This window comes from Kogia breviceps, chromosome 1 (genome assembly GCF_026419965.1).
Source record: "Kogia breviceps isolate mKogBre1 chromosome 1, mKogBre1 haplotype 1, whole genome shotgun sequence".
NCBI classification, from domain to species: Eukaryota; Metazoa; Chordata; class Mammalia; order Artiodactyla; family Physeteridae; genus Kogia; species Kogia breviceps.
The window spans coordinates 100,981,108-100,997,743 of NC_081310.1; the positions used below are offsets into that span (position 1 = coordinate 100,981,108).

A 16,636-nucleotide genomic window follows, 5' to 3' on the forward strand; every position below is an offset into this window, starting at 1 on the left:
ATATGGACTATATTTTATTGACAAGGTTTTTATTTTCTCTTCCTGCCTCATCCCCTTGACACTTGCCCTTCGCCCTCTCTACATATGAGTATGTTCATCAATCACATCCAGAGTTCTCATACAAGCACGCTTTATCACAGTGCCAATCCCCACTCTAACCCGGTTAATGCCCACCTGACCTTTGAGACTCAGGACAGGTAATCCCTGTCCCCAAAGAAGCCTTTCGTTTCCTTACTCAACCCATGGTGACTCACTTTTGTTAGACATTTTAATTCATATTAGCTATCAGATTGACATTTAACACTGACAATCACTTCCTAGAATATGACACTTTTAAAATTCCATAACATCTTTCTTCAGATCATCTCCCTATTTCTTTAGTGTCTCTCAGGTTCCTCTATCTTCTCCCTGTCTCTGGGATCTCACACTCAGTCCTCTACTTAGTCTGCACACTCTGAGTTGGTGTCATCCTCTTCCATCACCACCCATAGACCAACAACACTCAAGACCACGTGCTCAACTCCAAACTTCAACTTACTCCCTAACATTCAACCTGTCCCATGTTTCTTCAACAGCCATCCCCTCTTCTGTGACAAGCACATTCCACGACTACCACACCCCAGCTTCTGCCTTAAATCAGACTATTAACCCTCATCTAGCCCATTATTTCTAACAATCTCCTAACTGAACTCCCTGGTTCCAGTCACATTCTTCTCAATATTTATATAATCTTCACCCTCAATCTTTATATAATGCAGCCTAGGATAACAGATTCTAACAATTTTTGGTGGCAAATCATTTCATCAAAGGATAATGTCCCAATTCTTACTTCTTTTAGCATATGTAATGTACACACACACATATATATATACACATATACATAGACATATATGATAAACATTTTCCAATTTTAGTTTCATTTTTCAACATTTGAAAATAAGGTCCCAATTAAGTCTTCTTTTTCTCCATTTGTTTCCCTCCTTTAAGTGGAAACACTACAAATGGCCATCTTCCAGCACCAATTGTCCTCAGATAACAAAGACTTTTTGTATCCTAATAACCTACTTCAAAAGAGCATACATTCTTTCAAAAAACTCAAAAATTGTAAACCTCAGTTGTTTAGTTCATTTCAGTTAGCATTTTTAGAGTGTTTCCTGCCAAATAAAGTTTTAATTTTTAAAAGAAAGAAGAGTTTTAGGTGTGACTTAGTGGGGATATTTAAATACCAAAGTATATATAACTCCTACTGATACACATCATATAGATGCCAAGAGAGATGGTTCTATAATCATTATAAACGAACATGTATCACCTGGATCCTTTTTGCCCATGCCAACTCACTGTTAATATTATCTTTCTTACCTTTCACTTTTGCAGCAAGCATTTCTGCAGCATTTTGAAGATCAACAGAATTGAGGTTCTGATGTTTATTCATTATAGACTTTAAAACACGAAGAAGCTCGTCCAGACGTATATGAATGACTTCTTTAAAACAGTCTTAAGAAAAAAAAAATTTTTTTTTAATTTGTTAAATCAACCATTTTGAAGCACATTTCAGGTAGAAGCAGTGGCTCCACAACTTTTGCCTACTGTATGTTCACTTTTATCTTCACTACTGCAATTATATGCAATTTATTTAGCCTTCAAAAATCCAAAATCATTTTAATCCATTAAAGATTTCAAAGTCACTCACAGTCATGGTCAACTTAGCACTACCTTTTTCAGTTTTCTCAGTCTAAATGTGCTCTCCAGATTTCCCCTGAGGCAACTTTACAAGTTTTTCCTGTCTTACAGTTTTTACTATAATATACTTTTTAATATATATGGTAACAGAGTTAAAGCCCTATAATGCCTGATATATTAATATTAAATAGCACTTACATGTTAAGTTTCTACATAAGAATTGACTCTCTACATTAAGTTATTATCAGATATTAGAAATGAGCAACTCACAGGCATATATATAAGGACCACCACCTGACCTGCACATCTTTAAAACTGTGATATAATTTACATACAATAAAATGCATAGATCTTTATATGGTTCAAGGAAATTTTGTACTTTTTAGAAAAATTGAACAATTGCCAATGATGAAAAATTGGGGGATCATTACAAAAGCTCCAGATTTATGCCTACTCTTGAAAAATCAAAATCTGGTTATACCAGGCCCACATCCTCCTTGGCCACAAGCAGCTGAAACAGAGCAGTACTGCTCTCTTAGGTGTGCTTCTTTCCCAGTCCCTACCTGCCTAGCCCTAGTCTGCTCTACCCATTTACAGCAGCCCTGGTCAGAGGGACACAGACAATGTTTTATAACCCCTGGAAATAAGGTGACCATGTAATTTATCTTCCAAACCAAAATACTCTAGCAAGAGAAAAGGTGGGTACTACTCATAATCATGCCAGCAAACAGGCATATCCCTGGATCACTATCCCAGGCAAACCAGAAAGTATAGTCACCCTAACCTGTAAAACCCCTGAAGTAGGGACTTCCCCAGTGGTCCAGTGGTAAAGAATCCACCTCCCAACGCAGGGCATGTGAGTTCAACTCCTGGTCGGGGAACTAAGATACCCACATGTCGTGGGGCAACTAAGCCCACACACCACAACTACTGAGCCCGCATGCCACAACTACTGAGCCCGCACACCACAACTACTGAGCCCGCGTGCCACAACTAGAGAGAAACCCACACTGCAATGAAGAGCCTGCACACCACAATGAAGAGCCAACGTGCCGCAACAAAGATCCGACGCAGCCAAAAATAAAGAAAATAATTTTTTAAAAAACCCTGAAGTAATCCTCAAAAGTTTGAAAAGACAACCACCTGAAATACAATACTCTGATGTAATGTTCATTTCTATAACCTTACACATAGCACTAGTGTTTAACAATGGCACTTTATTAAGTGCTTCCTATGTACTAGGCATTGTTAAAAGCATTTAAAACCTATTATCTCATTTAATTTTCACATCAATTCTATTAAGTAGATGATTTTTTAAATCTCCATCATATAGATGAGAAAACTGAGGCAAACCTAAGTTTACCAAGTCAGAATTTGAACCCAGAGAGTATAATTCTAGAAGCTAAGCTCTTAATACTGTCTCCCTATTGAAACAGCTTAAAAAACAATCAAAAACATTTTTTAAAAGAGTGTTTTATAATTATGCAATTTTTTTCCAGAAATGCTAAAAGATAATCACTAGAAAGAAAAACTGTCTATAGGACAAAAACCAAAAACAAGTAATTCTACTATCATCTATCAAATATTCCATTCATTAACAGCATTATCAAAAGAGAGAAATAAGTAGTATAAGAGGAGCAGGCAAGGTGAGTGCAAGGTGGGGAGCTGGGTATATTAGGGCAAAGAGTATCCCAGGAAGGGGTAAAGAAAGAATAGTTCAGGTAGTGATGGAAGGAGAGAGAACAGAGTGCCTTCAGGAAAAAAATCCCACTCATTCATCCAAAAATTTTAATAATTGACAAAGAAACACAGGCGATTAGGTGCTGGCTTAAGCAGCTTTGGAAATGACTGGAGTCTATAAGATTAAAGGCAAAGGAAATGCACATAAGCACTGTATTCTAGTTGATAAAGTGTTTTCAATGAAGATTCAGGTTAAAAATGTTGATATTGCTATACATGTATCCTGGAAGTGAACAACTAGGTAACTGGATGGTGGGAGCCAAGAATCTCACTGTTGGAATGGAAATTTACAAATAAGCAGGGAGAGGAGGCTATAATGATCCATGTGGTGATAGATCAGAGTTGGATACTTCCGTAAGAATTCGTATTTAGCTTAATATAGATATAGTTGGCTAGAAATATTTATAGATGTGTGTATATACACAGGTTAGTACACATACATATATTTCTTTTCTTCATCAGGTGAGAGGGCCTAAAAGAAATGAGGCCCCAGTAGCAACAAACATACCTAGCACCCTGATCTTGGCTTCTAACACCATTCTCCAATAAAAGGAACCAGGGCTCCTTAGAGAAATGGCTGGTTCTAGGACTGTGTCAGGAAATACATAAGATGAGTTAGGAGCATCTTGTAATGCCAGAAAGTAAGAGCTTAAAAAAAAAACCCTCACATTGAAGAGGGTATGCCAAGGGTACACAGGAACCAACTGAAAGACCTCTCAATGGCCAAAGGTGGAAAAATTGGAGCAATAAATTTTAAAAGTAGCACTGGATTATAACTCAAAGTATAAAGTAAATATCCATGAGTCCATATTGATACAAATAAATGTCTGAATAAATTAATAAATGGAAAGAAAGAGACAACTCTCTTGTATAAAAGAATTCCAAATAATTTATATAGATATTTTGTCCTCAAGGAGGTGAAGCATGTACACAGTGACTTCCTTCCAAAGAGTACAATATGGAAAGGGGGACGAAAGGATTAAACTAAACAAACTTGACAACTACTTATGACAGGTGATCAAGGTCACCATTAACAGTGATAAATCATGTACTCTTGATAATGACATAAGAAATATGTCACTTTACATCTGTTAGCTTCTTCTCAGTATCCCATAACCCCAGTCTAATCATAAGAAAAACATCAGACAAATTCTAATCAAGGTGCATCCGGGACTTCCCTGGTGGCGCAGTGGTTAAGAATCCACCTGCCAATGCAGGGGACATAGGTTCAAGCCCTGGCCTGGGAAGATCTCACATTCTGCAGTCACATGCCATGGAGCAACTAAGCCCGGGCACCACAACTACTGAGCCTGCACTCTAGAGCCTGCAAGCCACAACTACTGAGCCCACACTCCACAACAAGAGAAGCCACCGTACCACAACGAAGAGTAGCCCCTGCTCGCCACAACTAGAGTAAAGGCTGCGTGCGCGCAACAACGAAAACCCAAGACAGCCAAAAAAAACCAAAAATGCGCATCCTACAGAATACCTGACCAGTACTCCTTAAAACTGTCAAGGTCATCAAAAATAAGGAAAGTTTGAGAAACTGTCATAACTAAGGAGAGCTTAAGGAGACACGACGATTAAATGTAATATGATACAATTCTGGAAGAGAAAAAGGACATTAGAAACAATTTATAGAAATCTGAATAAACTATGGGCTTTAATTAATAATAATGTATCATTTTTATCAAATATTGGTTCATTAACTCTAACAGATGTACCATATTAATGTAAGATATTAACAAATAGAGGAAACTGGGTGTAGGAGTATATGGGAACTCTCTGTACTATTTTCTCAATGTTACTGCAAATCTAAAACTGTACTAAAAATAGTCTATTTAATAAATGAAATAGAAATGGACAAAAGATTTTAGAAATTTTATGTACTGTTGGAATTTTTCCCATAAACATATATTACTTTTATAATTTAAAAATTCATTTATAATTTTTTAATTCCTAAGGAAAATGTAAGCATGTAATTTCAAGAATTATCTTAATTAAATGATCACTATCTATTTAGTCTGTCTTATCACTGTGGATATTAGTTTGGTCAGTTTACTTAGCTGAGGCAATACAGCTTAGTGGTTGGTTAAAAGCATAGTTTCTAGAAACAGATTGCCTGAATTTGAATTCCAACTCCATGGATGATAAACCTTGGGCAAGTTACTTAACCTCTCTGTGCCTCATCTATTAATAAAAAAGAAGATATTGGTAGCTACTTCATAGGGTTGTTGGACTAAATGAGTTAAAACACATAAAGCACTTGGAACAGTGGCTGGAACATAGTAAGCCCTCCATAAATGTTGGCAGTTATTTTTTTTAGTTTATACAGAAGTAGAAATAGGTTAACAACATAGGCTAGGTCTGAAATAGAATCACGTAGCTTCAAAATGAAAGAAACTTCTGGGACAATAATATAATTTGAATACCTATAAAAAATAACAAATATTTTTTCCAGTTTTGCACTTCAAAGTCTATCCTTTGTTTTATATATATAGTATATATATATATATATATATAACTAAATAAAACTATTTTACGGTAATACTTCTGCCTACTTGTCAGAACCAAGGCTGAATCTAATGTCTTGTTGTGCTATACTCTTTCTGAAGCCTAATCTATGTTTGTCTTAAAAAAGAGAAAGGTGGGAATTCTCTGGTAGTCCAGTGGTTACGACTCTGCGCTTTCACTGCTGGGAGCCCAAGTTCAATCCCTGGTCGGGGAACTAAGATCCCACACAGCGTGGCCAAAAAAAAAGAGAGAGAGAGAGAAAGGAAAGCCAGTCATTTCTACCCCCCTACTGATGTTTCATAATAAAATCTACAGATACTAACATACTTAGGAAATACTAAGTAAAAATACTTTGTCTTATTTTGAGGTCTCAGGACAAAAGAGCTTGATTTTTGTGTGTCAACAACATCAATATTCAAAATTAGGGTTGGATATTAAGCAAGAACTACAAAATACTAATGGTTTAAATGCCTAAATAAACAAAGTTAATAAATCCTGGTCTTCTCAGAGTCAAGGAAATTAACTATGTAGAATAAACATATTTCAAAATTATTATAGTGTTTTTGTATGTTTTAAAAACATATTATTATACATTTTTCAATGTTCCTAGTTTTAATTTCTAACACAGTAAATAGTAACAGATACAGCCCACAAAAACAAAAACTTTTCTGGACTCTCAATAATTTTTAACAGCATAACGAGTCCTGAGGATTGCTGCTATAATTTTTCTTTAAAATCACTGCAGAACATTCCAATAATTGTCAACATAAATGTTTTACCAATTTGAAATTCTTTTTTTCCTACAAGGAAGCCCTTATAAACAGATATTGAAGTTGTTTCAAAGCAAAATACTAGAAAACAATAACTGAGTTATTTAGTAAGAAATTTCAGAAGTATCTCAAATTACCCTATAAATTAAGTCCAATTTTCTGTGATTGAACACATCTCTGAAGCCTATAAATCAACAGAAATGAACAAGACAGCTAAATTTAACAAGAATTACAAAGATTCATAAATTCTCCTCTGTATTTGAATAGATGAGTCAACTAGGACATCAGTATATTCTGATAATACTTCAGCTGGGACTTTATAAAATAGCAAGCCCTTAATTACGTGAGTGGTAAAAATGTTCCAATGTTCTATTTTCTTATAGTAGAATAAAGCTACCTCAAATTATTTTTATGAAGCAAAAGCCTCATGAACTTTTTTTTTTTCAGAAAGTTTTAAATTTAGGCAGCTCCTTCACCAACACTAAATATCCCCACATCAACAGCAGCAGCAATGAGCAAAGCAAAAGAGAGAGTAATTGTTCTTCCTTAATACAGAAGAAAGGTAAGTGGCTGATTGGTGTGGTAGAAAACAATAGATTTAAAGCAAGAAACCTGAATTCCAATGTTTGATCTGCCACTTGCTTGAAATGACCATAAATAAAACTCTGTTTCTCTGACCTCAGATTCATCATCAGTAAAACAGTTGTGAGTATCAAATAAATTAACAGAAATGAAACTGCTTTATAGTCTTAATATATGTAAACTATTATTACTATTAAATCTGTAAACCATTCAAACTGAATACCTTTGAAAACAGAATTGCCTCACACAGAATTACACTCAGTAACAAATTACAGTATGGTCCCACAATATTTTGGCTAATGAAAGAGAGAAATTAAAGTTAAATTTCAATTTAATTTTATATGTGAAGTCTAAATTACTAAATTACTTAGAAATAAAATCATAATTAAGAGTATATTTTACAAAAATATTTCTATACCTATCAAGTTATAGTATTTAATTTAGTCATATAATTACCAGATAATTTTTAAGTTTTATAGTGGCCACATTGTAAATGTAATAATTCAATTTATACTATAAAGGTATTATATATGCAAATATTATAATGTTCAACCAGTCTTAACACCAGTTATATAGAAGAGTAAAACTCCTGTATCCCAATGTTTGCTTGTTTATCTACCATCCCTATATGGTAATCTGAATTTTAATTTATTGTTTCATTCATTTGTGCCATTTATTTTCTGCTTCATTCAGCTTATCAAGTGAGAACAGATTAGCCAGTTCCACTTTTTGGTTCTCATGCATTAACACAATACCACAGTGTTTATATTGCAAACACTTCATGGAAATGCTTATGTAAATAAATGAAAAAACTACGGTGTTTTCCTTGATTTAAAAAAAAATGACAATAATTTAAAAAATCAGTCTTGTTCAGTTAACCCCTCTGGGAAAGCAATGAAAACCAGAAGGAAAGAAAAAGTTTCAGAACTTATCACTAGGAAACTCATTTTTTTTTTCTGTAATGACTTCTGAATTTACAGGACAAAATGAAGCCTAAAGTGCAGCTTTTGTTATCCAGCCACTTGGGGATTGTAAAAATAATAATAGCTGACATTTAAAAACATTTATTCTATGAGCTTTATATAAATGAATTATGAACTCATTTAATTTTCACAACTCAATAATGTAGGTACTATTATCTCCTTTAGCAGACGTGAAACTGAGGCAGAGAATACAAGTAACTGGCCCAGGGCTATATACAAACAGTGGCACAATGAGGATTCCACCTCAGGATTCTGGCTCTAGAACTTCAACATGGTTAAAGAAGTTATAGCTTAATGACAGGTATACTCTGCAATCTGTGATTTAACAGGCTTTAACTTCCAATCAAATATGCCAGTTAACTACTGTAAATGGTAACATTATGTAAGCCATTCTAGGTAAGTGCAGAAGAGGAAAGCTATCTCCTAAGAGCTGACACATGTGTAATAAATGAGCTACCTGTATTTCACACTTCATTCCTCAAGGATTCATTTTGTACCTTCTAGGCACTAAGCCATAAACTACTAACATTCATATTAGCTTTTCCTAAATGGTAACCATTGGAAATCACTTCTAGAGACGTTTACTTCTTTAAAAACATAGCAGGAGGACATATCTGAGACTAGCAACTTAACGTTTCCAATATTTCACAAAATATCTTACACACTATAGAGAGTGAAAGTTAAGTAATAGTCAACAATACTCACTGGAATTTGCCTAAATAAATTTACACATCCTCCTGTATATTCATTTACTCTGGAAAAAAACTAGAGTAATCCACAAGATAGGATTTCAATTAAGACTTTGAAAATTTATACAGAACTTCCCTCTCACAACAGAACATAATATTTAATGACATTAAAATTTTTACTTAATTCCTTCTTTCAATAAAATTTGCTTTAGAAAGTTAATATACCACTTCTGACTATAGTTCTGTCAAATTTAGGACCCAGAATTCATCAAAAGCTATCACTTAAGAGATCAGTTACATTTTTGCAAATTAAAAGTGATACACTCAAATTAGAAATCATTTTTAATAATGAGAGAACTTAACTAGTTTATCTAAAACTGATGATAAAGTTTAATCTTCCTTTCAGCCTATTTAAAAAACAAAACAGAAAAACAAGCCACCACTGTCAGAACAGTAAACTTTTATTAAAATCCATTTAAAAAATAGTGTTACATAATCAAAAAGCTACAAGAAGTATTAGACTAACTGCCAATTTTTCTTCAAATATATGTTATAATGGCAATGGACACTGCCAAGCATTGAGTACCAGACAAATTAAGCAATTTGCACTACTCTTTCTAGCTGAATTAAAAGTCTTGCACTTTTCAAATTCCCAGTTTCTGAACTTCCACGCTTGGTGTTCCACCTGGGAATGGGAAGGTATGTCACAAAGAGAGAGTTTAAGATTACTGTATAAACTAGAAGAACATTTATGAATGTGTTCTTTGGAATTCAGAACACATTATTCCTCAGGGCGGCAACCATAAACCTGAACTGGTACTTAGACTGCACATACATTAATCTGCAGTGTTATATTTAAATACAAAGGACATATGCATAATTGCATGCCTTCAGCATTTTAACATAAGATGAAAATTTTGCGCTGTAATTATTCATAATGCACCTTAATGACACTAGATGGAGATCTAAAACTTCAAATTCCACATCTGCTACTTATATAAGACTACAGGGTAATCTCCTCCTGGAAATAAGTAGTAGACAGAGAATCAACAAACTATCACTTACCCTATCAAAGTAAGCATGTTCATAGTCCTCTGATCTCCCACATTAAGCTCTCCACTTTTCGTAAATAAAAACAGTAGAGGACTTCCTTGGTGGCACAGTGGTTAAGAATCCACCTGCCAATGCAGGGGACATAGGTTCAAGCCCTGGCCCGGGAAGATCTCACATACTGCGGTCACATGCCATGGAGCAACTAAGCCCGGGCACCACAACTACTGAGCCTGCGCTCTAGAGCCCGCGAGCCACAACTACTGAAGTCCGCGCACCTAGAGCCTGTGCTCCCCAACAAGAGAAGCCACTGCAATGAGAAGCTCGCGCACCGCAATGAAGAGCAGCCCCTGCTCGCCGCAACTAGAGAAAGCCCGTGCGCAGCAACGAAGACCCAATGCAGCCAAAATAATTAATTAATAATAAAAAAAAAAACCAGTAGAGACAGTGCATACATATCTTAAATCTGCTGGGGGCAAAGAGTTCTTTGGTAGACACTAATTTGCTCTAATCAGTTCATCAACACCTACTGCAATACGAGCTTCACGTTCTCACTTGGGAAAATGTCATACACCCACACTTAAGAAAGTTATCATAAAATTCACATTAAAAAAATCCTACAGCGCCTCCCTGGTGGTGCAGTGGTTGGGAGTCCGCCTGCCGATGCAGGGGACACGGGTTCGTGCCCCAGTCCGGGAGGATCCCACATGCCGCGGAGCGGCTGGGCCCGTGAGCCATGGCCGCTGAGCCTGCGTGTCTGGAGCCTGTGCTCCGCAACGGGAGAGGCCACAGCGGTGAGAGGTCCGCGTACCAAAAAAAAAAAAAAAAAAAAATCCTACAGACTGGTGGGAGGCAAATGTCCTCTAAAATGCATTATATAGTTTGAAAACAAATACTTAGCTGTTTTCTTCAGCCTTGAATTGTCAGTATTCCGAACAACATAGAATTTCCAACTCCAATCAATTTTTGGATCACAGAATTATAAAATCAATAGCATTTGGTATAAGCGCCTCATTCTTAACAAATTATTAAATGACTTAAGCCATATTCCAAAACTAGTTAATAGCAAAACTAGGCCTAGAACCTAGATTGTGTGATTCTCTTTCCTGAGCTCTTTCTGCCATTCCTTACTACCAATCTCACCAACTTGTATAAAATGCTTGGAAAGTGATCTGCTAGTTCAAATCAAAGAACGGCATGAAAGCTAAACATTCCAAAGGCAATTTGAGGGAGATTCCAAGAGTTCCCATTACTAGGTAAAATTTTCTTTAATTTGCTCCAATAACAACTTTTTCTAGGTTTTCTTTTCATGCTATACAAATCAAAAATACTTATAGCTCAAAAATTCATCTCAATATTCTCAAGATTGATAAAAGCCAAATGTCTGTACCATCACTGTCTGACAGAAAGCTCTGTAATGATGGTAATTTTTATAACTTCACCATCCAAAATGGTAGCCACTAACCAGAGGTGGCAAATAAGCACTTGAAACATGGTACTGCAACTGAACTGCATTTTAAATTTTAATTAAATTTAAATAGCCATATGTCTAGAGGCTACCATATTGGATAGTGCAGGTCGAGATAAACCCCATGGAAAACAGAATTGGTTAATGAAATAATGAAAATTGAGCAGTGTTTTTATAGTACCTGCCACGTGAAGCAGCTGAGATAGCAAGAAAAGAACACACCATTCTGCATTCATGACCTCTGGGTTCCAAATGAACCCAGCAATAAGAGGTTGATGAGGGCTTCCCTGGTGGCGCAGTGGTTGAGAATCCGCCTGCCGATTCAGGGGACATGGGTTCGTGCCCCGGTCCGGGAAGATCCCACATGCCGCGGAGCGGCTGGGCCCGTGAGCCATGGCCGCTGAGCCTGCGCGTCCGGAGCCTGCGCTCCGCAATGGGAGAGGCCACAACAGTGAGAGGCCCGCGTACCACACACAAAAAAAAAAAATCAAAAAAAAGAGGTTGATGAAATCACATAATCTAAATTATACATACAACTCACCTGTGAAACAGGTTTAAAAGTACCTGCCTTTGTGGGGACTGCATGATTAAATACCGTTTGTATGTAAAAGTACTCTGTAAAATGTGAAGCACCATATACAATTATATATCATGTCTGTAACTAGTTTAGGAAAGGGAAATGTGGCTATAAACTTATCACAAAGCTATTAACCTAAGCCTAGTCTCAACAACATGATTTAACACTTGAAGCAGTAGTCAAGTGATTTTGCACATCATTGCCGCATGACAGGTAAAGTACATAAAGAAAATGGTATTCAGATAACATCAAAAGGTGATTAGTATACCCACAGTCTATATTCTTTTTTTTTTTTTTTTTTTTTGCGTTACGCGGGCCTCTCACTGTTGTGGCCTCTCCCATTGAGGAGCACAGGCTCCAGACACACAGGCTCCAGACACGCAGGCTCAGCGGCCATGGCTCACGCGCCTAGCCGCTCCGCGGCATGTGGGATCCTCCCAGACTGGGGCACGAACCCGTGTCCCCTGCATCGGCAGGCAGACTCTCAACCACTGCGCCACCAGGGAAGCCCAACAGTCTATATTCTTAAAAGCTAACTTTTTAGCTTTTTAACAGCCAACTGACATGAATTGAAAAGTAACAAACAATACCAAAAATTTGGCTTCCTTCTTTTAAGGAGGCAAAAGACAAAATACTGGCAAGGCCGCTGATACGATATTGACAAGGATCCCTCACTTCAAAATAAAAACAGTGGCCACAGTTTACAGCTATGCTGGTACTAAAGAACAGCAGAAGTCCAGGGATATTTCTCAATACCCAGAGACAAAAGCATGGCCTATGTCTATGTCCAGTAACATATATAATAACACCACCTTAAATAGTTACAGAATTTAAACTTTTTACCTGTTTTCCTGAAGATCTCATGTGATTGTTGTAATAATTCTATTAAATAAATAAATAGTATGATACTCTAACAAGCTAAAAATCATGAGCAAAATTAAAGAAGCATATTATTATGTAGCATTTCTTGTCATCTATAATGAGGTTAATTTATATGTTTAACATACTCCCTTAAGGAAAACAACAAACAAAAAAGGTTCTATCAATTCAAATAAACTAAAGAATATATTTCCAGATTTTGATAACAATGATGCAAAGACAGAGAAAATAAATTATGGTTAAATCCAAGATTTACTCTGAGATGGCATACATAAATCCTTTTAACTCTGACTGAAGAACCAAGCATTAAAATCAATCCAAAGATAAATTAATGAAAATACTCTGGCCACTGCCTACTAATGAGAGTTGGTTACCCAAAAGACGGTTTTCACATTTTAAAATTAATTTACCAATCATAAACGGCAAGCTTTTTTATTATTAGCAATATAATCAAGTCTTAAATTATGAAGTACTGGTTTTCTTATTAAAAGAATAACATCCTTTTGGATTTTTAATATTACATTTCTGTAAAAAATATATTTCCTTGAGTCACGTTTCTGTGCACCTGGAACTATCACAACATTGTTAATTGGCTATACTCCAATACAAAATAAAAGGTCTAAAAACAAATAATAAATTAAATAAAACAAGGAGACATGTACAGACACACTCCTAAAATATATATATATATATATATTTCCACACATACCCTTTTACCTCAAAAGGTAATCTCCTTTTGCTGTCTTATACTTATTACCAATTTTCTGTTTTCTTCTCACTTAGGATCAGCTTTCAGTCCTGTTTCTTCCTAACCTATGAACTGTTTACTCACAAATTAAAACTCATATAAAAAAATTGTGGAGATAAGGAGTGGATCCAACTTGTTTTAAATTACCATCATTTTAAATCTGTGAAACAAGGGATAAATATGCGAGATGAGGATTTCAAATGATATAAATCTCCTATGGAAAACAAATAAAAACAAACCGATATCCTAAACTAAAAATCTTATTTATATTAATGAAAACCTATTTTTATTGATACATTAAATAAAATCAGATTTTACCCTAAAGTGAAGTAAATGATTTGTTAATAATTAATACATCATTTTAAATTTCAAATTCAAAATTAACCCAGCTACAACAAAAAGAGTAAATTTTACCATATGTAAATTAAAAAACAAATTTAAAACAAGTAACTCAGTTAAGAACAAGTCTTTATTATAAAGGTATGCTTCTTTAAATAAATGGCAGATGTGTCATTTTAGTAATGAATCTGTTACCAGTATAATGCTTAATGTATTTACAATATCTTTCCACATTAACAAGATAACTTTATTACCATTTAATTATCCATAATTAGACTTCAAACTCAAGCTATTAAAATGAACAAAAGTGTAGGTAAATTCTTTTCTAAAAACATATATATAGTGTCAAAAGAATGACTTATGTGATTGTCATTTTAAGGAAAATTCAAATACTAAAATTTTGAGGCTACAATTCAAGTCTAGGTATTTTGGGCATTTCAACTTGAAAATTATAATTAGGTTAGAAATAAACTCCTAAAAGCAGCATTTAGGACAAATAGAAGACATAGTTGCAGTTTCTGTTTTTCAGAACGCATGTCAGAAAATGAGTATCTAATTTATAAACACAGAAAATATTTATGGAAATCTTAAAAATGTCTGAAGCCTCAGAAGGTCTCATATAAGTAACACTAGGAATCTTCATTTTTCTACATCCAGACATACCTTTATGAATATGGACTGAACTGCTACTTATTACAAAAGAACAGGAACTGTATGATTATTTATTACCATTGCCATCAAAATTAGATATAAAAGAGGCACGGAAAGTTGAAAGACTTAAGTACTAAGATCAAGTCAGGGAGTACAAATACATATAGCTCTTTACTTCAAGAGAATCAAGTCTCATGCTCTATTATCCATTTCTAACTAGACAGAGAATAAATTCTGTGATTATCTCTTAATTGAGGAAGAGAATAGCAAAACAGAATTAAGTTTGATTTTTGAGGAAGAAATTCACTCAAATCAGTGATTTTAGATTCTTTTAGGAACAACATAGAAAACTGAATCTAGGCAGAAGTGTCAACACTGTAAATTAAAAACATCAGTCTGCTTATTAAAGACCAATCGTGCACTGTGTTACCATTAACAAGGAGGCTAAAATTCCAATTATCTAAAAATCTCCCATGTCAAATGGGTCCAACTTCTAAGAAACAAAGAATGAATTTTTTTTTGTATTCTTGTTCCCTCACTTACCAAAGTTTCTACTATGTATCTATGTATTGCACTGTATCTGATTATAAAATACTTTACACTGTAAACATCAAACATTTGGTAAAAAAAAAAGAATAACTAAAGCAGAATACCCTGTTGCTACTACTGTGTATACACTTATCTGTAGCTCGGCTGGCATTTAAAATTTTACAAACTATTCAGTAAGAATGCTAAGAGAAAAGAGTTGACGAACCTGAAAGAATAGCTTCTTTCAAATATAGTAACACATGGGAGAACTTCCTGATATCATTCACCAACTCCTTGATGTAATCAGGATCCAAAATGGAGTTGGAATTTATGGACTTGAGCCCCATTTCAGAAGTTGTAACATCAGTAGAGAGCTGGCCTGTTGACAAGACACGTTTCTTCTTTGTCTTTTTCTGTTTGTGAGCAATCATCCTTTCATATAACAGTCAAAAAAACGGAACTCCTTAAGGGGGTGAGAAAAAGAGAGAAACACAAATACTACATTAATCAGGGGACACTATACTAGATTTTCACAAATAGCCCAAAGCCCGCCTCAATATTCTATTTAAAACAATAACAACAACAACAAACCCTGTATTACTGATAAAGCAACTTACATTTATTAAGTGCCAATAATCTTGACAACTCTATGATATGCAAGCTACTATTCTCTTCATTTCACAAGTCAGGAACCTGAGGTTTGGAAGTTAAATAATTTGTTTAAGCTCTCAGCTGATAAATGAACTGGTACTTAAACCCACATCTGCCTTGTCACCAAAACCCATGCTCTTAATAAACTTCCTCTTAACTCCTAAGGTATAGAATTTTTTAAACTGTAAAAGTTATTCTGAAATGTCAATTAGTGGAAGAAAGTATTCTCCCTCCATGACATCACCTTCAAAAATAAAGGTGATATATGAACTCTGAAAAAAGAAAGACCTGTTTTCAAAATCCCCCTCCATCACTTACTATGCGTGACCTGACAAGCTGTTAATCTCCCCACTTTGGTAAACTCATTTATAAAAGGGAAATAACATCTTGACAATACCTACCTCATGAGATTATTGTAAGCATTAAAAGAGACAATGGTATAGAAGTGTCCAAGTGTTCAAGTACAGTATGTTCTCAATAATAATGCATACTCATACACACACACACACATATTCTGAATTATCACCTTTCATCAAGAATATTTCTCTGCTGAAAACAAGTTCTAAAGATGTCCACTAATCTGACACACCTGGATTGGTTGAACAAATAAATGTATGATTACTGGAGCAATATTTTTGGTAATTTCAGGGTGGTATAATAAAAACACAATCTTTGTTATGAGAAAGATTGAGAATTGAATCGTTACTGAATACTTCCTAAATGTGTGACCTGTACAATTTGCTTACAGGCTGTATGAAGATTAAAAGGGAACACGAAGTTAAAA

The 16,636-nt window shown here is 35.0% G+C and overlaps 1 protein-coding gene across 3 annotated transcripts in view; it reads right to left on the minus strand.

Moving 5' to 3' along the window:
* Positions 1–16,636, minus strand: part of ARHGAP29 (Rho GTPase activating protein 29) — a 76,987-nt gene that overhangs the window by 45,393 nt on the left and 14,958 nt on the right. For 2 of the 3 annotated variants that reach the window (XM_059069860.2, XM_067040169.1), the window contains exons 2-3: positions 15,428–15,664; positions 1,363–1,497 (exon numbers count right to left, since the gene is read on the minus strand). In XM_059069860.2, coding sequence (XP_058925843.1) covers positions 1,363–1,497; positions 15,428–15,632 — 340 coding nt within the window. In that variant the 5' untranslated portion in view covers positions 15,633–15,664. Of the gene's footprint in view, positions 1–1,362; positions 1,498–13,652; positions 13,741–15,427; positions 15,665–16,636 lie in introns of those variants that run through there. The other variant, XM_067040171.1, reaches the window with a different exon arrangement.